Consider the following 22,303-nt stretch of genomic DNA (forward strand, 5'->3'; position numbering starts at 1 on the left):
AACTTGAGTGGGCACCAGTAACGACTCTATTTCTCCCAGTCCTGAGATTTTAGCAGCCTCACCTTACTTGTCTTTCCCAATGATTGGAGGCTCTTTCAGGGTCAGGGGAATGAGACCTTTCGTTACTGTTTTTGGCGTATCGAATACGCCACGGGTAGCTTGCCAGGCTCTGCCCTTGCAGGCAGGATACTCTCGGTAGCTTGCCAGGCTCTCCGAGAGGTATGTATAAATATAAATATAAATATATATATGTGTGTGTGTATGTGTCTCTGTGTGTATGTGTGTATATATATGTATATAAATATGATTTGTTGCCTGCTGTCTGAGCCCCATCAAATACGGTGTGGCAATTATGGAAAATGGGTAGGAAGTGTCTTTGTAAATCAGCCTGGAGTGTGGCGGTGGTTGGGTAGCGGAGGTCGGCTACTGGGGCTGGGTCCCTTGGGGCGGGGAGGGTTATCACCCACCCCCCTCTGGGGCGCCCCGAGTGAAAACAGCCTGGCAAGGAGTCCTTTCCAAACCATATTTAAAAAACCATAAAAAAAAACCCGTAAAAAAATAAGCATTTTGATTTCACTTCAAAACACATATTCAATACAAGCTGCTTAACTGAAACCAAATATGTTCATCAATAATGAGCAAATCAATTTACAATCTCCCACCAGATCACTGAACTGGCCAGACCACATTACCATCTTTATGTAAAAGCACAACATCCTGATAATTATATAGAACAAGAGAACTGCACAATTTAATATAATTTGAGAAATGAAAAATGAAACTCCAACATTAAAAGACTATCTTACAGTCTTTTAGCAGAAAAAATCTTTTAAAAGAATAACTAATTTCACAATCTACTAGATAAAATAGTTTATTAATTACATACACAATTGTAAAGTTATTTGCAGACTATATTAAAAATGAAAGATAAATCTGACATCTGCTTTTGGAAACATCATTTAGACTATGCAACTGGAATAGCAGAGCCCAAATAATTTGATACTTCATTTGATTAAGAATATATATATGTATAAAACATATATATGACTTAGTATCTAAGTGGCTGGTTTTTAAATTAAATCCAGGAATCATAAATAAAAGGATATTTAAATTATAGCACGCTATATCACAGATCTACCGGACGTAAAACTGTTTGTGTATGATGGCGCTCCCGGGCTGTCTCCTGGGAGCCCAGAGGCCACTTCCCTGCTACTTGCAGCCCATCAGGCCTTTCAGTTGATCTAAGGGACCGAGGATGCAGTGCTACTTGGGAGCTGAGGTGCTGAAGATGACCTGGGCCACGCTGTTGGTGCTGGAGGGTTTGCACCGACACTTCCCGGAGAGCTCGGGGTGCCTCCGGGGCTATACCTGGTGGTGCCACAGGCTGGTGCGTACAAGGCATGTGCTCTAACTCCTGTACTATTTTCCCAGCCCCTAAAACTATTTCTAGGGTGGCGGGGGGCAGAGGGAGCCTGTCCATACATGCTATAATGGCAAGCAATGGAGCAGAGAGAGAAATAAAATGACAGATCCTTGGTCCTGGATTACAGAGCCAAGAGTGCCAAGAAAGGGAGTGGTGGGGAGGGGAGAGGGTGCAGGTGGAGGGGCACCAACACTGGTGGAGGGCATGCAGCTGGAAGATTCTGTGTTTGAAGCTCTTACTAGCAATGTCTTTTAAGCCACAATGCCTAAAGAAAAAAATATTTTTTGAGACATAAATCTATTCATAAAACTGGCTCAGAATTAATCTTATTTAAATAGTTTGCTTAAAATCTCAGGAAAACCCATGATTCCTCCTTAAGATATACATAGGAAGACCTACGATTAATCTAAGCTAAATGAGTTTCTTAAGTAGTTGTAAGAAGAAAATCTAAATGTTTATTTACTACAGACCGTGTATCTTCAGTCCTGGCAGTACGTGGGGGACTGGAAGTGGTGCCAGGGATGTAATCAGGGTCTGCTGCCTGCCGGGTTAGCACATTAACCCCTGCAATTACCTCTCCAACCCAGAACTTTACAAACACTGGTTTGTTTCAAAACTACACCATTCCTGGAAATGGTTCAATCCCCAACACCACAAGTTCCCAGAGCACCTGGGAGTTGTAGACTTTGGGCTTCCCCTGGGCACTGCTGGGGTGGTCCAAGTAATCCCTGGCACCACAGGGCCTGAGCAACACTGCATCCTCAGGCCTTACCACTGAACTGCTGGTCCAGCTGGCCGAGAGAATCGCCAGCAGGGGGTCCCTGGCACTCTGAGCAGAGCACAGAAGGTTCCTACTCCCAAAACTGTACCATTTCTGAGTATTTATTACCTAATTTCAAGATGAAAAATTGGACATTCAGAAATATGACAAAGAAATACAGTAAGTGCAAAAGCTGAAACTTCAGTTCAGGTTTGTCTGGCTATAAATCTAAGTATCATTCTATTGTTTCATATTTATAAGAAGTAAAAATGAAAACATGGAATTCAGAAAATAATTTCATCAGAAATTATAGTAAAATAAATCTGAAAATTTTTTTATTTACAGTGCATGTCCTCAACTATCTTCATTTTTATTTTATTTTATTTTATTTTTTTTTAATTTATTTATTTTTAATTAGAGAATCACCGTGAGGGTACAGTTACAGATTTATACACTTTTGTGCTTATACTTCCCTCATACAAAGTTTGGAACCCATCCCTTCACCAGTGCCCATTCTCCACCACCCGTAAACCCAGTGTCCCTCCCACCCTCCCCAATCCCATCTCCCCCCCACCCCACCCTGCCACTGTGGCAAGGCATTCCCTTCTGTTTTCTCTCTCTAATTAGCTGTTGTGGTTTGCAATAAAGGTGTTGAGTGGCCGCTGTGCTCAGTCTCTAGCCCTCATTCAGCCCGCAACTCCCTTCCCCCACATGGCCCTCGACTACAATGTAGCTGGCGATCGCTTCTCTGAGTTGACCCCTCCCCGGAACGTGAGGCCAGCCTCGAAGCCATGGAGTCAACCTCCTGGTACTTATTTCTACAGTTCTTGAGTGTTAGTCTCCCACTCTGTTATTCTATATACCATAGATGAGTGCAATCTTTCTATGTCTGTCTCTCTCTTTCTGACTCATTTCACTCAGCATGAAACTTTTCATGCCCATCCACTTGACTACAAAATTCTTGACCTCCTTTTTTCTAACAGCTGCATAGTATTCCATTGTATAGATGTACCAAAGTTTCCTCAACCAGTCATCCGTTCTGGGGCATTCGGGTTTTTTCCAGATTCTGGCTATTGTAAACAGTGCTGCGATGAACATACATGTGCAGATGTTGTTTCGATTGTACTTTTTTGCCTCTCTGGGATATATTCCCAGCAGTGGTATTGCTGGGTCAAATGGGAATTCAATATCTAATTTTTTGAGAGTCGTCCAAATTGTTTTCCAGAAGGGCTGAACCAGTCGGCATTCCCACCAGCAGTGAAGAAGGGTCCCTTTCTCCCCACATCCTCTCCAACAGCGGTTGCTTTTGTTCTTTTGGATGTGTGCTAGTCTCTGTGGTGTGAGGTGGTATCTCAAAGTTGTTTTGATCTGCATCTCTCTGAACTATCTTCATTTTTAAAAGCCACAATCTGACCTCCTTTTTGTCATAGGATTAACTTTTTAAAAGGATGCAAGAATATAAGTGGATCAACATGGAAAGTATCATGTTGAGTGAAATGAGTCAGAAAGAAAGAGACAGACATAGAAAGATTGCACTCATATGTGGAATATAAAATAGCTGAGAAGTACAAGTTTGCAATGACGCAATTTCTGGCAGATATTTCTCTGGACTTAGTTACTAAAATCTAAAATACAGAAATCCAAAACCGTGCGGCCGCTAGTGCGGCCACTCGACCTCATATCTCTCCATTCTCAGCAATGGAAAACAAATTATCAAATGCTTCCTTTTCAGCAGGTCTGACTTTAGGGGGAAGAAACTCCAAACAATAATAGTGAGTTTTTTTGTTGAAATATTGAATGTAATCAAAGTAAAGTGAAAGTAAAGTGAAATTTATCAGTTACACAGGCGGGGTGGGGGGCTGGGTGGAGCTATACTGTGATTCTTGGTGGTGGAATTTGTGCACTGGTGAAGGGATGGGTGTTCAAGAATTATATAACTGAGACTTAAACCTGAAAACTTTGTAACTTTCCACATGGTGACTCAATAAAAAATTTTTTTTAAATAAATAAATAAAAAATAAAAGGATGCAAGAAATATAAAATTAAAGCAACTACTATCTTGGGCTGCAAGGAAAATGGAAAGCAATCTGTTGATTCAAATGTCTCATGCTTATACAAAATTAAGTCATAGGTTTTGGAGTTACACTCACGGATTAAAGTTCAAACTCCACTACCTAACAGTTGTGTCAGTCTGAGCAATTGGTAGACCTGTGTCTTACTTCATACAACTGGAGGCCAGAATGAACAGAAATGGAAATGAATACTTGAAAGATTCTTTGGAGTACATATAAGGACTAGATACCATTCTAAGTCTAATTAGCTGTTGCCACAGTAGTAAAGGCACTTCCAATTAATGATTTTAAATTCAATAAATGTTGCTAAAATAACTGGTAGTTATTTAGAAGAAAGAAATCTAGGTCTCTACTTCACAAATAAATATTAGACAGGTTAAAGAAATACTAAGGAACAAAATAATAAACTTAAAATATTTTATTTTAGGAAAAGAGAACTGTCCAAGATCTTTAAAGAGAGAAATCCACAAAGACTTGTTTATACAAAGCATAAAGAAAATAATTTTCATATGCAACAAACTAAAGATTACTATCTATATAGAAATATGCATAAACATGTACAACAAAATATAATAATCAAAATAGCATATTTCAGTAGTGAAAAACACCCCTATAAAAGTTACATGTCAGAAAAGATACAATCCTACATAAACATACACACAGAAAAAACTTAATATCTTAAGATAATATAGTTAGCAGCATTCTTTAAAATTTCAGATTTGGGGGTTTAAAGATTTTTGGCTTAACATGAAGCGTAAGAAAAATTAGTGTTTGGGATATCCCCCATAAGAAATTTAACTGGAGGCCAAAGCTATGGAAAAACACCCTAAGAGACAAAGTCAAAAGGGAATAAGTAAAAAAATAAAACAGTGCATTCTAAAACCATATCTACTTAACTGTAATCTTGTCCAAAGAAGTTGATAATTTTATTCAGTATTAAGCTACTGAATGAAAGATAAAATGGAGGAATAACATGGGTTTATTTAACTTTGGAAGACCCCATGTTCTAATGAAAAATAAAACTACTAAATGACTTTGTTTTTCTTGTAATCTTTTAAAAAAAATCTTTAAGTAGCCTAGAATGATGAGATTAAAACCTGAAGAAACAAAACATGAAACTACAAAATTTTCCACAAGTTGACATTTAATACATATTATCCAGAAAAGAACACCAATTACCATTTTTCTCCCCCAGAAGTTACATTCTACATTAGGAAGAATATGTGGTCATCAGTTAGGAAACAACTTCCCTCCAAAATCAGAGTTACAAAAGTTCCTATTACTTCACATCACTACACAATCTAAAAGTAGTCAGAAAAGACTTCTAGTTCTAAAGAAAACTATTTTGTATAGTTTTTAACTGTTTACGCGGCCGCATGACCTTTCCTGATATAAAAAATATATGCTCAGGAATGGCTCCGCCACCCCTGGGCGTCCATTATCCCAGAGGCACAGAAACCAATCTCAGAACACAGCGGCTGCTGGCAATTATAATCCTTTTGGTACCGGGAGCTCCTTGCAGAATGTCTCCAGACTAAGAACTAAGCGGTGGCCCCATGCCTGCCCTGGAGGGGAAAGGTTTTTCTCTCTCGCCTTTTCCTTGCTGGGGAGGAAGGGCATGGCGACCGCCATATTATGAGGTCTACTAATGAGAGATACAAGCTCGCAATGATCCAATTTCTGGAAGAAATTTCCCTGGATTTAGTTGCTAACATACAGAAATCCAAAACCGCGCTCTCCACAGCAGGTCTGTCTCTAGTGGAGAACTCCTAGTAATAATAGTGAGTTTTTTGTTGAAATATTGAATGTAACCAAAGTAAAGAGAAAGTAAGGTGAAATTTATCAGTTACACAGGTGGGTGGGGGGAGGGATGGGAGGTATACTGGGGTTTTTTTGGTGGTGGAATATGTGTTTCAGCATTGCATAACTGAGACTTAAGCCTGAAAGCATTGTAATTTTCCACATGGTGATTCAATAATGAAAAATGAATAAATTAATTTAAAAATAATAAATAAAATAAAAAAATTTTTAAAAGGTATGGTAGAAATGAAAAAAAATAAATGATTCTGAAAACACTGAAGACACTAAAAACATGTATTTTTAACTAGCTTTTGTAGAAGGGGGCTTGGGGCCAGACTCTCTGGTGCTCAGGGATTACTCTTGGCTCTGCACTCAGGATTATCCCTAGGAGTGCTCCAGGGAAGACCATATGGGTACAAGGGATTCAACCCAGGTTGGACAAGTCAAGGCAAGTGCCCTACCTGCTGTATCATCTCTCTAGCACCCAAATTAGTTTTATTTTTTGAGATAATCTCGTATACTACTGATAATGAAAAAAAGAGCATGTATAGAGATATACAGTTGGTATTAAGTCACAATGACAGAATTAAATAGTTCTGACAATGCTGATCTAGTCTCCAAAATTTAAAATAATTTCTAGGAAACAGACTGGCAGACCAATGGAATGGAGTTGAGTATTTTGTCACAGACTCTCAAATATATGATCACTTAATCTTTGATAAAGGAGCAAGAATTGTGAAGTGGAACAAGGAAAGCCTCTTTAACAAGTGGTGCTGGGAAAACTGGATACCTACCTGCACAAAAATGAACACTGACCTCAGTCTAACACCAGGCACAAAAGTCAGTCAAAGTGGATTAAAGACCTCAATATCAGACCTCAATCCATAAGGTACACGGAGGAAAATGTAAGCAAAAGCCTCCATGACACTGAAGCTAAAGGCATCTTTAAGGATGAAACACCACTGACCAAGCAAATAGAAACAAACATAAACAAATGGGACTACATGAAACTAAGAAGCTTCTGCATCTTAAAAGAAACAGTGACCAAGATACAGAGAAAGCAGATGGAATGGGAAAAACTACTTACCCAATACTCATGAGATAAGGGTGAATATCCAGAATATACAATATACAAGACATTAGTAGAATTGTACAAGAAAAAAACCTTTCAACCCCATCAAAAAATGGGGAGAAGAAATGAACAGAAGCTTCCTCAAAAATGAAATACAGGGGCTGGAACGATAGTACAGAAGGTAGAGCGTTTGCCTTGCATGCGGCTGACCTGGGTTTGATTCCCAACATCCCATATGGTCCCCAAAGCACCTCCAGGAGTAATTCCTGAGTGCAATGCCAGGAGTAACCCCTGTGCATCACCGGGTGTGATCCAAAGAGAAATAAAAGAAAGAAAAAGAAATACAAATGGCCAAAAGGCACATGAAAAAAATGCTCTACATCACTAATCATCAGGGATATACAAATCAAAACAATAATGACATATCACCTCACACCACAGAGACTGGCACACATCAAAAAGAATAAGAACAACCTGGTGCAAATCTGGGGAGAAAGGGAGTCTCTTTCATTGTTGGTGGGGATGCCGACTGATGGAGCACTTTTGGAAAATGATATGGGCATTCCTTAAAAAACTAGAAATCGAGCTTTCATATTACCCAGCAATACCACTTCTGGGAATATATCCCGAGGGTGCAAAAAAGCACAGTAGAAATGACAGCTGCACCTGCATGTTCATTGTAGCACTGTTCACAATAGGCAGAATCTGGAAGCAATCTGAGTGCCCAAGAACAGATGACTAGTTAAATAAACTTTGGTACATCTACACAATGGAATACTATGCAGCTGTTAGGAAAGATGAAGTCATGAAATTTTCTTATAAGTGGATGGTCATGTAGAGTATCAGGCTAAGTGAAATGAGTCCGAAGGAGAGGGACAGATATAGAAAGACTGCACTCATTTGTGGAATATAAAATAACATAATATGAGACTAACACCCAAGGACAGTGGAGCCAAGAGCCAGGAAGACTGCTCCACAGTTGGAAGCCTGCCTTATGAGCTGGGGGAGAAGGCAGCTGGGATAGAGACGGGATCACTAAGTCAATGATGGTCGGAGGGATCACTCGGGATGGGAGATGTGTGCTGAAAGTAGACAAAGGACCTAACATGATGGCCTCTCATCTGTATTGCAAACCATAATGCCCAAAAGTAGAGCGAGAGAGAGTATGAGGGAAATTGTCTGCCATGGAGACAGGGAGAGTGAGAGATGGGGGGAGGGGGCAATACTGGGAACACTGGTGGTGGAAAATGTACACTGGGTGTTGCACACTGAAGGGGTGGGTGTTTGATCATTGGATGACTGAAACTCAAACATGAAAGTTTTGTAACTGTAGCTCACAGTGATTCAATAAAAAACACATAAATAAATAATTTCTTGGGCCAGAGAGCTACTATAGGCGTTAGGGTCTGGGCCTTGCATGAAGCTACACAGTGTAATTCCCAGCATGACATGGCCTCCAGGCATTACTGGGGATAGCCCTGGAAGCACCGGGCATGGCCAGAGTAGCCCAGACAATCTCGGCACCACAGGGATTGTGCAGTACCACATCCTCCAGTTTCACACTGGACCAATGGCCAGGTTATCCTGGAGTAGGTTCTGGGCCTTTGAGCTATGCTTGGGGGCACCCCTGTACCACCCCCCAAAAAAAAATACTAGATAGCCTTCTCTCTCTCTCTGCTGACTTTTAAGAAAATATTTCCTGTACTAAATTAGACCTTACTGTAAAAGATAAGACTGTAAGATTAACAAAAGAAAATATATTCAAATACCTATACCTCTGTGCAACTAAAATTGAAAATTATTCTGGAAATAAATCTAAATAGAAACAAAATATAGTATGACTGAATTGAAAAAAATATTACTGTTAGAAATAAATGGAAGTAAAATGATATTTTTCATGCTTTCTTTATTTATTTTGGTTTTGGGGCCACTCCTGGCAGTGCTCAGGGCTCACACCTGGCTCTGTGCTCAGGGATCATTCCTGGCAGGACTCAGGGAACTATACGTAGTGCCAGGGACTGAACCTGGGTCAGCCACATGCAAGGCAAGCACCCTAAAAAATACTTGCTGTACTATCACTCTGATCCCTCTCATGATCTCTTTAAAATTTTACAAGAATTTATAAATACACATATAAACTGTTTCTTCTTCTCCCCCTGTTCACTGTTCTAAACATAGATAGAAGTGTGGCCCACATCAAAAACATTCACGGTCCCTTTCAGTCTCTTTTTATGCCAACATAGTAAATAGTAACTAATTTTTTTCTTATGCCACATACAGTTCCTATCAACTCCTTTCCCCACCTGCTGTTACTCTAGATCATATCTCAGCTCCAAGGTCATGTTACACTTAATGCCTTAATTCCTCCTCTTTCACCTTTTCTTAAAAAATCTTTTCCTTCCCTTCTTCCTTCCTTTCATCCTTTGTCTCATAATCCATCCACCCAGTATTTTTTAGTCTATATCATGCTCTAAGTACACAGCAGTGATGAAAACAGACAAGGTGCCTGCTCTTTTAGAGTTTTCACTTGGTGTGTAAAATATATTTTATATCCAGTTACATGTAAGCTATACTCTACATCCAGTTATATAATGAACTTTCCTTAAAAAATGTTTTGACATTATCAAAACTCTTGAAAAATACTTGTTTTCCATGGTCTATAGAATAGACTTCAATTCTATACTTCTATCTGACTCTATTACTCAGACTATGCATATTCTATACTTCAGCTAAGCCTGAACACTTAACTTTAAACTATGATAGCAAAAGGGAAAAGGACCATAGAATAGTTAGAGGCTGGATGCAGTAACAAAGCAACAATAAAAGCCTCACACAAGATCATAAGAGTAAAACCAAGTAGTAGGTGAAGAATGAGAAAACAAAACCACGATCTCCCACAACTATCTTTGTGAGGGAGAACCTCTCACAAAACCTCTCGGAGAACCGAGCAAGCTACCGAGAGTATTACGCCTGTGTGGCAGAGCCAGGCAAGCTCCCCATGGCGTATTCGACATGCCCAAAACAGTGACAATAATGGGTCTCATTCCCCTGACCCTGAAAGAGCCTCCAATGCGGCACTATTGGGAAGGACAAGTAAAGAGAGGCTGCTAAAATCTCAGGGCTAGGATGAATGGAGACATTACTGGCACCCGGTCAAACAAATCGATGATCAATGGGATGACAGTAATACAGTGATTTTTGTGGGACTGAAGAAAGTTAAATGGTACAGGGTTTTTTTTTTTTTTCTCAAGAAAAGATCAGTCACTCTGGGAAAAGGTGATTATGGGAAAAATAGGAAGGAGTCCAGAGGAAAAAGGGTCTTTCTTGTCTCTAGGTCTAGAGATAGACTCAAAAGGGGAAAGTCCTTTCCTTCTTGAAGAGTCTTGAAACAGATTCGGTGGTAGTAGAGAGGCCCTATATATGGAAACAGACCAGAAGTGAGTGGCAATATAAGCCTCTATTATTCTCTCAAAGTGACAAATAGCAACGGATAGGAAAGTTTCTGGGAGAACTGATTTAAGAAAGCAGTTGTCGTACCCTACAGTCTCAACAGGATGCACTTACGTTCTGGATCATCAAGCACAGTAGAAACCAGAACTAAATATTTGAACCTAAAGTTGAATCTGGGGACTAAAAACAATGTTGAGAAGGAACCAAAAGTTCTGCATGAAAAGTACATGAGAGTACTTTTAGCATGAGTACATAATAGCAAACTTGTAAACAGCTAGAAGAGACTCTAATGGCTAGGTGAGATCTTTGTCATAATAATTTATGTTAAGAAAAGACATTTATATTTACAGCTCTGTATTAATACAATTCAGCTTTAACTTTTATAATTCTATGCTTATGCTTTATACTTTCTTTTGTAGTCAGAGTCAAATGATAAAGACCAAAGACTGTATTTTCATTTTACACTATCATATTTTTATTCCTACCATTTCTCTCACTAGGCAGATAACATATTGAAAACAGAAACTATATCCACTACAATTTTTCCCATGAATTGCTTTGTTCTTGCCTATTTTATAAGTTTTTATACTTCCCACCAAAACTTCACAAAGCAGAAATACAAAGCTACGTGTTTAATAAACTGATCTCTAGCTTCCAGTGCTGGAAAAAAATCTACATGAAAGATAATATAGTTATATTTATAATAAGAACAAAATTACCAAAACCACAAATGCATATAAAATAATGTCCTTAAACAAAACAAAAGCAACTTACTAGTTATCATTGCTCCAGTTACAGAAGCCAGAAATCCGATGCTGATTGCAATGACAGAGATTACTCTTCCCTGCCTATGCCTTTGTAGCATCACAAACATCAACACTCCAGCAGCACCATGGACAAACAGAGAGGAGAAGAGAGCCCAGAGAAAGATCCAGTACCACATCTCTGAAAAGAAATAGGAAGTGTTAATAATTTTGCTGAAACATATCTCATTACATTTCATTTAACAAATAGTGAGCCCCAATGTCTAGTATAAATATAATATAAAATTGTTTAGTACAGTATTTGACACATGGCAGTGCTAAATTAATTTCTCAACGAATATCATCAATAACGCTTGATAGTAATTTTGTGCATAACTTCAGAAGGTTAAAGCTATACTCAAATTTTCCTTCATCAAATATCTATAATCTATCGATTTTGCTAGTAAATCCTTAATACTAGCAAATTTCTGAAAACAAATTATTAGCTAATATACTGCTATTTTCTATAGTTTTCTACACTAAGATTCAAATTTTTGGGAGGGAGTTACAGCATTTTTTAAGGAAAAATTTTATAGTTATAACATATATCATACAATGTTCTCTCATTCTAAACAATGTAAAACTCTAATTACAAAAACCAAAGTGTTTGGAGGAATCGGGTATAGAAACATTTTTTGATAATTCTTTCTACTTTCATTGCACTTGTTTTGTGGATTTATCAACCTCATCTAAATAACTCACAAACAGTAACTTGTTAGACTCACAAATTTTATCTAAGAATCGAATTTTAAAAACTTTCTGCCTCTGGCGAATAGTCCTTATCTGAAAATTTTCTATTCTTTTCTATTTTTTTAGACTGGAGTGATAGCACAGCGTGTAGGGTGTTTGCCTTGCACCAGGCCGACCCGGGTTCGATTCCTCTGTCCCTCTCAAAGAGCCTGGTAAGCTACTGAGAGTATCCCGCCTGCACGGCAGAGCCTGGCAAGCTACCTGTGGCACATTTGATAATGCCAAGAACAGTAACAACAAGTCTCACAATGGAGAAGATATTGGTGCCCAATCCAGCAAATGGATGAACAACAGGATGACAGTGCTACGGTGCTACTGTGATAGCTAAAAGAGCTGCTGACTTTAACTTGTGTAGCGGGTAGAGAGCTTGCCTTGCATGGGGCCAACCAGAGTTCAATCCCTGGCACCACATGTAGACCCGTAGGGCCTGCCAGGAGTGATCCTAGAGTACAGTACACAGCCAGAAGTAAACCCCGAGCACTGCTGGGTATGCCCTCCCCACAGAATTAAAGTAAAGCCAAAAGGAAAAGTAAAGTGTTTAAAAGTAACTGTAAGAACATCCTTGTTATGCAAATGTTCTATAGCTTAAAATACATGCTATATGTGATGTGTATTCATTCTTAAATGCAGAAGTCGATAACCATGAAATAGAGCAAAAACGGGTAAGTTATAACTTATTTATCCAAACATTACAAATGTTGGTAGAAATATAAAATTATAATGCTGCTATGCAAACAATGAGCCAATTATTTAAAAAATTAAAAATGAAATTACCGTATGAGACAACATTTTGACTTCTGGGCATATATACAGAACAATGAATAGCAGGATAAGGAAGAGCTATTTACACACCACTATTTACTATCAACATTATTCATAATAGCAAAAAGGAAAAAGTGTCCATTGAAAGGTAAATGAATAAACAAAATATGGCATATACACATATGGTGGAATATTATTCAGTTTTAAACTACTGTCATACACTACAAGGATAAACTTTGGAGATACACTAAAACTAGTCTCCCACAATAAAACACCATACTGAATTAGTCCACTTACATAAACTACCCACAGTTGTCCAGAAAAAGACATGGCTATCTACCACACAATTATGAGAATATACTCAACACTAACTAAAAATTTCACTTGCAAATTATAATAGTAAATTTTATAGTATTCTAATTGCCACTTTAAATGCTACATAATTTTTTAATACATAGTATAAATTCCAAAACCAATTCTTTTAAGTCAAGACCATAAATGACCAGGCGTTAAAAAAAATGATGAGGTAACATTGGAACAGTGGTGGAGGGTCATAGACACTTTGGTGGTGGCACTGTGCAGTGACTTAATAGTCAATACTATAAATTGATACACTCTTTTTAACCATCTTACCTAAGCCACAGTAAAAAAAAAAAAACATAAAAACAAAAAAACTTTTCTAAAGATGCAAGGTGTGGCTATAAAAGGATAACAATAGGGATCAATTTGTGACAATGTGACTTTTCTGTACTTTGAAAAATACAAGTGATAAAATTGTTTGAAATAAAAGCAAAATAAGTACAAGTAATACTAGTGAAATCAGAATGAATTTAGTGGATTCTTCTATCAATGACAATCCTGATTTTAGTATTATCTTGTTATTTTTCCAAAACATTCCTACTAAAGGGTACATGATTTATTAAAATTTCTTACAGCTGCATGTGAATCTACAGTTATCTCAAAATAAAAGTTTAATTTTTTAATGTTTCTATTTTTAAAATATCATTCACACTGCCAAATTCTTAAGAATTGACAGAATGGACCCAGTAACTGAAATCATTTCAAGAAATTCTTGATGATATAGTTTTCAGTGTGTATTATGGTGACTTGTTTCTCAATGGCATAAGAGATAAATGTTGTTGACTAAAAAAATAAATAAATAAAACGTGTGGCTCAAAGATTTTTCTCTTCAAGTTTTCAGAAAAATAGTGCTTTTATGCTACCTCCACCAAATTAAAAAATTGAACATACTACAGACAAAAAGAAATAACTTGCTCCCATGACACCTATATTTTAAAAGATACAATTTTCCAAAAGTGAACATCATAAATTAAGAATAAAAGAGAGTTGCCATACACACTGCTGACCCTGGAATAATTCAAAGGGGCTTCCAGGAGTGGCCCAAATGCCACCTCTAATTCCTGAGCACCATCAGGTGTGGCCCAAACACACGCCCCTCCAATAAATAAAAATGAAAAATATTATTTATCATGGAACAAATTGAACTCTGCTGAGAATATCTACCACTTAGGCTCCATGTTATTATAATTATCCTTAACTATCTGATAGATCAATAAAGCTGTCAGTGTAAAAATTTTCTACAGATTCTGAATTACATGGATAACAGATCTGTGCAAATTTCCACTACTACTGGCCAAATAGGAAAGCTACCAGGTTAGCTGGAGTGAAGAGAAGTGCAGGCGCCTAAGAATAGAGTGAGAACAGATGTCCAAGAACCTTAGGGGACGAAGAGGATGCGCAGAGGACAGGAGAAGAACAGTACCACCTTTTCTAAACTCTGGGACACACAGCTGAGTCACAGTTATCTCTTTCAAATCTCCACCCCACTCATTCAAGATTCTAACAGCTGAGCTGCAATGAAAGAGGAGGTCAGAGAGAGATTTCTGCTTGTGCTAAACAAAACACAAAATGAAATCTTTAAAAATACATGTCCAGGGCTGGGGAGTCAGTACAAGAGTCAGGACACGCACACAACCAGGGTTTGATCCCTGGCACCAAATGGTTGGGTGGAGTAGCACTCAGGCATCCCTGTTTGTGACTCTGCAGGCCCAAGAGCACTGCAGGGGTGACCCTGATCGTCCTCAGGACCACACAGCCTGAGCAGCACCAGACCCCTGGGCTCTTAGCACTGAAGGGCTGGTCAGGGTGTTCAAGCATCACCGGGGCAACTCCCCATCCCGAGTACCATGGGCAATAGACACTCTGAGATACACCACCTATACAATCACCTACGATTCACTGCACAGAAGCATGTCTTCTTCCTGAGCTATCTCATAAAACTTCATCACTATTTTTCCCTTTCCAAGGTAGTCCGTAATCTTCATTTTAAACTAGTTTTGGCCTGGATTGCAATGTATTTGTTTTTTCAGTCAGATAAGAGAGAAGAGAGCTATGAAATGTTCCAGTATCCAAACAATACTAAAAATAGCACTGTTCCCAATCTGCATCTCATCAGTCCAGGTTGCCAAGTCACTCAAAAATTAAATTCTGTGCTTTTGCCTTTAATTCTTAGACAAACTTATTTATGAGAAGCAAATCCCTCTAAATGTCTAGAAAATATCAGCTGAGTGAAAACAAGTATGTATGATCCTACATTTTTAAAAAATAAAGGACTAAATAAAAAATATATATATATAGGACTAAGACTTCACAATAATTTTTTTGTTTGTTTTTAAGTAGGTGTCACAATCAGTAATGCAGTGCCAGGGCCCACTAGTGTGAAGGGGCTGCCCAGACCGCTGTGGTTGGAGGCCACCAGGACCACCCCAACCAGTGCTTGGGCACGCTAGATCTGCACCAGGGGGTGCTGGGGTGCTAGGGATCAAACTGAGAGTCTCACAGATGTCAGGCATGTGCTCTACCACTTGAACTATCTCCCAGCCCACAATGAATATCTTCTAAAATAGGAGATAAAATAGAAGAGGGATAAAATTAAAAGATAAAAGATGGGTAAACTTACTTTTGACACATTCTTTACTTTTTATTCTTAGCAACTGCAAATAAACTGTTTTTTAAACAGTTTTCATTCTACAATTTATTCAAGGAGAAATTCCCCTGCTAAGCCAATGGGTCTCACCAAGAGTTACCCTTATATAAAGGAACTAAAAAAAAAAAAATCTGTAGGACCTAAGGTACTGACTGTGCTTACATAAACGTGCACACACACACACACACACACACACACACACACACACACACACACACATCCTACCAAATAATCAAATAATCATGACATAGAATAGATGAAAATCACTGAGATAAAATTACAGAAGTACTTATTTTAAGATACCAAAAGCATACAGACAAAACCTATCTCATTAGACAAACAATAAATGTATTTTAAGCACTGCAGCATTATATCTAACCATACTAGTTGGATCATTAGCAAGTACAAACTGGAAACATAATAATTAACATATTCTACTCTTGACGTTAAAAATATGGTGCAATTAAGACTATTTGGAGGATGTTCATAATTTTATTTCCTTTACAGAAGTAACCCAAATGATACACTTAAATACTGTGTTTCATTACAACAAATCTAAGATGTATAAAAAGCATGGGCACATGTGGCATAATGGCATACCACCTGTTTCTGAATGTTTATGAGTAAAAATATGATTTTAATATTTTGGAAGGGATGAAAAAAATCTAAAGAAATGCCAGGACACATAAAAATCACATAGAAATTCCATTTCAGCTTCCATAAAGTTTTATTAGAACATGCCATATTCATTTGTCACAGCTATTTTCTAACAGTTATGAAAGAAACCAAAGGGCCTGCAGAGCCAAAAATATTTACTATCTACAAGATGAATATGTTGAACACTGATTCTTTCAGAAAAAGCTAGCGGACTCCTGGTTTGCATTAACTTTTTACATTTGTTTCATCAGGAGGTGAGAAGGCAGCATTACCCCACAGAAAATCATAGTCGTGGTACTTTCACTTTATCAAGATTAACATGTTGGGTATTTAACAGTACTTCAATGACAAATATTTTAACACCCCAGGATTTTCGGAATACAACATAGAGGTCATGCTATGGGATACAGAATCCTAAAAATAATGTGGAGGACTATCAGAAGCGATCTCAAGAGAATGAAGTACTATAGCTTACATTTTAAAAATGAGCAGGATTTAATTTTAAGTTTAATGAACAGGATTTAATTTCAATTTAAAGGTTTAATTGAATTTAAATGAATTTAATTTTAGGATCCGACGGCGGCAGTGGAAAGGTGCCAGGCGGGGGCTTCAGGAGAAGCCCCGAGCCGAGGCGGGCAGGGGGCGGGGAGGGGGCTTCCTGAATTTAATTTTAAAGTTCTGTAATACTGTAGCACTGTTGTCCCATTGTTCATCGATTTGCTCCAGTGGGCACCAGTAATGTCTCCATTGTGAGACTTGTTACTATTTTGGCATATCGAATACGCCACAGGTAGCTTGCCAGGCTCTGCTGTGCGGGCAGGATACTCTAAATAGCTTGCCAGGATCTCTGAGAGGAACGGAGGAATCGAACCTGGGTCGGCCACACGCAAGACAAACGCCCTACCCGCTGTGCTATTGCTCCAGTCCATTTAAAGTTCTAAGTTTTAAAAGGTTCTAATGAAAATGATAAACATAATGAAAATGTGAGAAATGGTTACTCTAAACCAGATATTCCCAAATGTGTTTGGCCTAGTCCTGTCTTTCAAAAAATAATTACTCAGAGACTCCCTGGAAATCTACCTTGAGAACAAGCAAAAAGGACCTCCCACCTGCACCTGAGACACCTCCCCACCCCCACCCCCCCGCCCCAATCATTCTAGCACCCCTGGGAGGAAGTTTTGCCCACTTTGGAAATACTAGTGTAAATACTAATTATTCTCAACCATAATGCTATAAAAAATTACTAAAAGAAATATAACAACTACAAATTCTGATTTAATTGAACATAAGAATTATGTATTTTCCTAGGTGAATCTCATACAAACCCAAGAATTAAGAGCAACTGTTCTAAGATATACAGATCAAAGCACAGAATTATACACAACAAAATATTAAAAACTCAAGAAACAGAGATGAGGTTATGGATTACCAAGATCTGTTGAAATCTAAATAGCTCTTGGGGTGAGGAGACAAAAGTGATTCAATGAAAGTTACTTTTTTAAAGCTTACTGTGGCAGATATAGGAATTTGCAATTAGAAAATTATATACTAGATACTTCAAGAGTCAATCAAAAAGAAAGTATATACCTGGACTTGGGCTTTGATTTTAAGACTGAAAAGAATTTGAAAAAATATTTAGGAATAGTCAAATTAAAATCTACTAAAACGGTTCTGTCATTTTAAATTTTATACTCATAATTTAGGATATGAGAAAACTACAAAGAATGTCACTTAGTGTGGTTATAAGGATTTTTCTCAGTCACAGAAACCACAATCTCTTCCAGGCATTTGTGATAGGTATTCTAATAATAATAAAATGATAAAATACAAATTCTAACTTCTATGTAACTCAAAAGTGAGGTGAGGTTTACAAACCTCCATTGTAAAGAGGGGCAAGCCCTTCCAAGAAGAAAAGATACATAAATTGGGTCCTCTGGGATAAAACACAAGATGCAAAAAAATGGGCACCACACAACTAACTGGTGAAGAAGAAATCAGCTTAAATTTTAGCAAACTACAGGAAGCCAAATGTGGGTCTGAAGTGACACAAGTAAAGTAAACCCACTCTACACTCTCTAGATTGACTTGGCACTAGAAAGGAGACGAGAGTGATATCATTGGTAGGTTTAGAGGAAATAGCAAGTGATCGGTGAGTAATAGACCTAACAGAAATAATCTTGTCTTGTTAAGAAACCCTCAGCTTCAGATGTAGGATAATATATAAAAAAGAAGAAAGAAAATGACCCGGGAGAAGAGCAGAGAACCACGTAAGGAACCTATTCTCCAATGAGAACCTGGTCAGGAAAGATAGGAAATTCTTGCCAAAGCAAATCAAAGAAACCAGAGAGTACAGCCACCCTGGCTCAGAAAGGCAAGGCAAGCATGCCGAGTCCCACACCATGACACACTAACACACAAAGCTGGCCGATGACTAAACTGAATCAGATTGATAAATCTCCCTGCCCCCATGCTGAGGCCCCAAACAAGCAATAAGCAACATACTGGGTCCATAATATGTTGTGGGAAAGGCAACCTCTTCTGTGTCAATCACGCAAAAATGGCTAAAAGTCAACAAGAAAGCACCTAATCCCTGCCCCTGGGTACAAAGCAATAACAGTAACTTGTAAAGAATTTGGAACCTGTTTTACGGGGAAGGGAATCACAGTGCTAACAAAACTCAGTCTGCTTACTCCTGAGTACATTAAATCAAGTCATCACACTACTGGTCTAACAGAAGGAGGTAATCCCCAGCCATAAATACTCTCTAGTATAGGTTCTACTGTTACATATACTGAAAGCACACTATTCAAGAAAATTATAAAACATAAAGACAAAACCAAAAAACATAAAATCAACCCCCCCCCAAAAAAAAACCAAAACAACCCAATTCGGTGTCAAGAAATAAAGTGATTAATAAAACCAGACTTAGAGATGACCCAGCTTTTAAAACAACCAGACAAGGCTTTAAAATTTTAACGGGTTAAAAGTTCCAGTCGAAAAGGTGAACACTGACAGGGGATTTTAGCAGACATGGAAACTCCACGAAAAACTTAAATAAAATTCTAGATATTTTTTAAAGTGACAGAAAAATAAACAAACATGTTATCAGAGATGAAAAGTTCTTTTAATGAGCACACGACTAGACTAGGAAGAATGAACTTAAAGATAGACCACTGAAACAATTCAAGCTGAAATATAAGAGTGAAAAAGAAGAGAAAGGATAAAAAGATAAAACATCTAAGAACTATGAAGTATCTGAAGTTGAATGGTTGTTGGAATACTGGAGGGGAAGAGAAAGATAATGTAAAAGAAAATTCCTTAAAAACATAGGGAATAAAAAAATATCAAACCACAAAGCTATCAGAAAACACCAAGCAAAATAAAGACCTTCCAAAAGAAAAAATAAATAAATAAAAACCTGTAAAACAATATGAACAACCCTCATATATCTAGATAATGTATAATAAAATGAGTGAATATCAAGGAGATAATACAGTAATCAGAAAGTAAAAGTATATATCATAAAAAATAAAAAGCACTACAAGCTTTTCATCAGAAACTAATCTGAATACAATCATGATAAATTTTATAGAATAACGGGAAAAATCTACTAAATTAGAAATCCATGCCCAGGTGAAATATTTTCAAAAGTAGAGACGAATTAAAGACTATTTTTGGAAAGAAAAAAACCAAGAGATTTAACTGCTAGAGAACTTGTCATTAAACAGTTAAGAAAGGCTTTTTTAGATCAATGCATTCTAGAAGGAAATACTAAAATAAATAAAAAACAAATGAGATTGAATCAAATATAAGATATCCTTTATTTTTAATTACTCTAACATTTTAACCAGTTTTAAAATTCTGTATTTGTACACTTGTATGCAATACAAAATACAAATTCACTTCAATGATTAATATAAAAGCTAAAGTTACCACAGATACTTAATAGTTGTCCACTACTGCAAAAAAAAAAAAAGCAAAAGACACTTAAAATTTCATCACAGCACCTTCAGGGGCAGAGAGACAGTACAGTACATACAGTATTTATCTTGCATCCAGGTTTCAATCTCTGGCATCACAATATGGTCCCCTGAGCACAGTCAAGAGTAATTCCTGAGCACCCCTGGGTATGGCCCCAAAATATAACAAAAAAACTGTGACACCTTCAAAATTAGCTTTCCATGTTGCCTCTCTCTAAAGCTTATGGCAAAATTATTATTATGCACTTACTTTACCCTTGTATCAGATAATCATAAAATGCCAAACTACTAATTGTAGTAGTTATTGAATGGAAAAAATGGTTAGAAAAAGGTTTTTAAGACAATCACAGTATCTTTCGTTTAAATTCTTTAAGGCTATTTAAATGGCTCAAAAATTGCTCTCTACTTAAACCATGCAATAACTTTCTAAAAGGTGCCGTTCAACTGTCTTCCCTCCTAATCAGTTCTAATTGCCTCGCTATAAAATATAAGGATTAAATGTCAAAATCTGAATCTATTGTGAACTTGTAAAAAAAGTAATTATCAACAGTTTCAAAATATACTTGCATGGCTTCAGGCATCCTAAGTGAAAAGACATCAAGCAACAAAAAGGAACATGATTGTTTCAATTAAGATAAAAGAATCTAAGGAAATCTGTAAATGTTTTTCAATTTTAAAAAAATGCTTTTATTGTAGTTTAGGAAGTTAGCATTAAAGCTTATGATTACCGATATAAAGAATAACTGCACCCCCACTCCACCCCTCCACCACCACCAAAGTGCCCACAACCCTCCACCATTATGTCTCTTCTAATCTGCTCTTCTTCACTCCTTCCCTCCTCCTGCCACTGTTTGGTAACTGGTTCACTGCTCGACACTGTCTACTCTCACTTATATTCCACATGTAAGTGTGTCGTCTGGTATTTGCCCTGCTCCCTTTCACTTGGGATACCTCCTGTTACATCCATGTTGCGGCAAACCATGATTTTCATCTTCTCTCACATGATACGATATTCTTGCTTCTTTTTTGTTTTTTGAGACCTACCTGCTGCACTATCACTTCAGCCTGAAAGAAACTCCCCAGGAAGCTAGCTGAATAACTATAACTACAGTAAATCTAGACACCATTTTTTCTTTTTTGGTTTCTGGGCCACACCCATCTATGATTAGGGGTTATCCCTATCTCTGCACTAAGGTGAATCACTCCTGGTGAAGCTTGGGAGACCACCTGGGATACTGGAAATTGAACCTGCTATACTATCAGTCAGTCCCTAAAACATTTTTACTAAGTCATTAAAATGCCTAGATAGACATGTCTAGATTTCCTTACAATCATTATGAAAATTGTTGGTATGAGAGTCTACTACTGACGAGAAATGTGACTAAAGTACGAAAGCTAACTAGTAGCATTAAGACTAAACTCAGTTTCTTGACTCGTATGTTCAAAGATCCTAATGCTTCTTTAAAACTGCATATAGAAATCTACCAGGACTCACATTATACTGGAAAGAAAATTCAAACAACTCTTATCATGCATTTAATGCACTGTAGCACTGTCATCCCATTGTTCATCAATTTGCTTGAGTGGGCACGAGTAACGTCTCTATTGTGAGACTTGTTGTTACTGTTTTTGGCATACCCAATACATCACAGGTAGCTTGCGAGCTCTGCCATGCAGGTGGGATACTCTCAGTAGCTTGCTGGGCTCTCCGAGAGGGATGGAGGAACTGAACTGGGTCGGCACAAGCAAGGGAAATGCCCTACCCGC

General features: G+C 37.7%; 1 protein-coding gene across 1 annotated transcript in view; it reads right to left on the bottom strand.

Annotated features, from left to right (window-relative positions):
* The window catches only part of TMEM170B (transmembrane protein 170B), a 38,283-nt gene that overhangs the window by 7,463 nt on the left and 8,517 nt on the right, over positions 1 to 22,303 (bottom strand). The window contains exon 2 of the mRNA XM_055127085.1: positions 11,352 to 11,522. Coding sequence (XP_054983060.1) covers positions 11,352 to 11,522 — 171 coding nt within the window. The remainder of the gene's footprint in view (positions 1 to 11,351; positions 11,523 to 22,303) is intronic.

This window comes from Sorex araneus, chromosome 2 (genome assembly GCF_027595985.1).
Source record: "Sorex araneus isolate mSorAra2 chromosome 2, mSorAra2.pri, whole genome shotgun sequence".
NCBI lineage: Eukaryota > Metazoa > Chordata > Mammalia > Eulipotyphla > Soricidae > Sorex > Sorex araneus.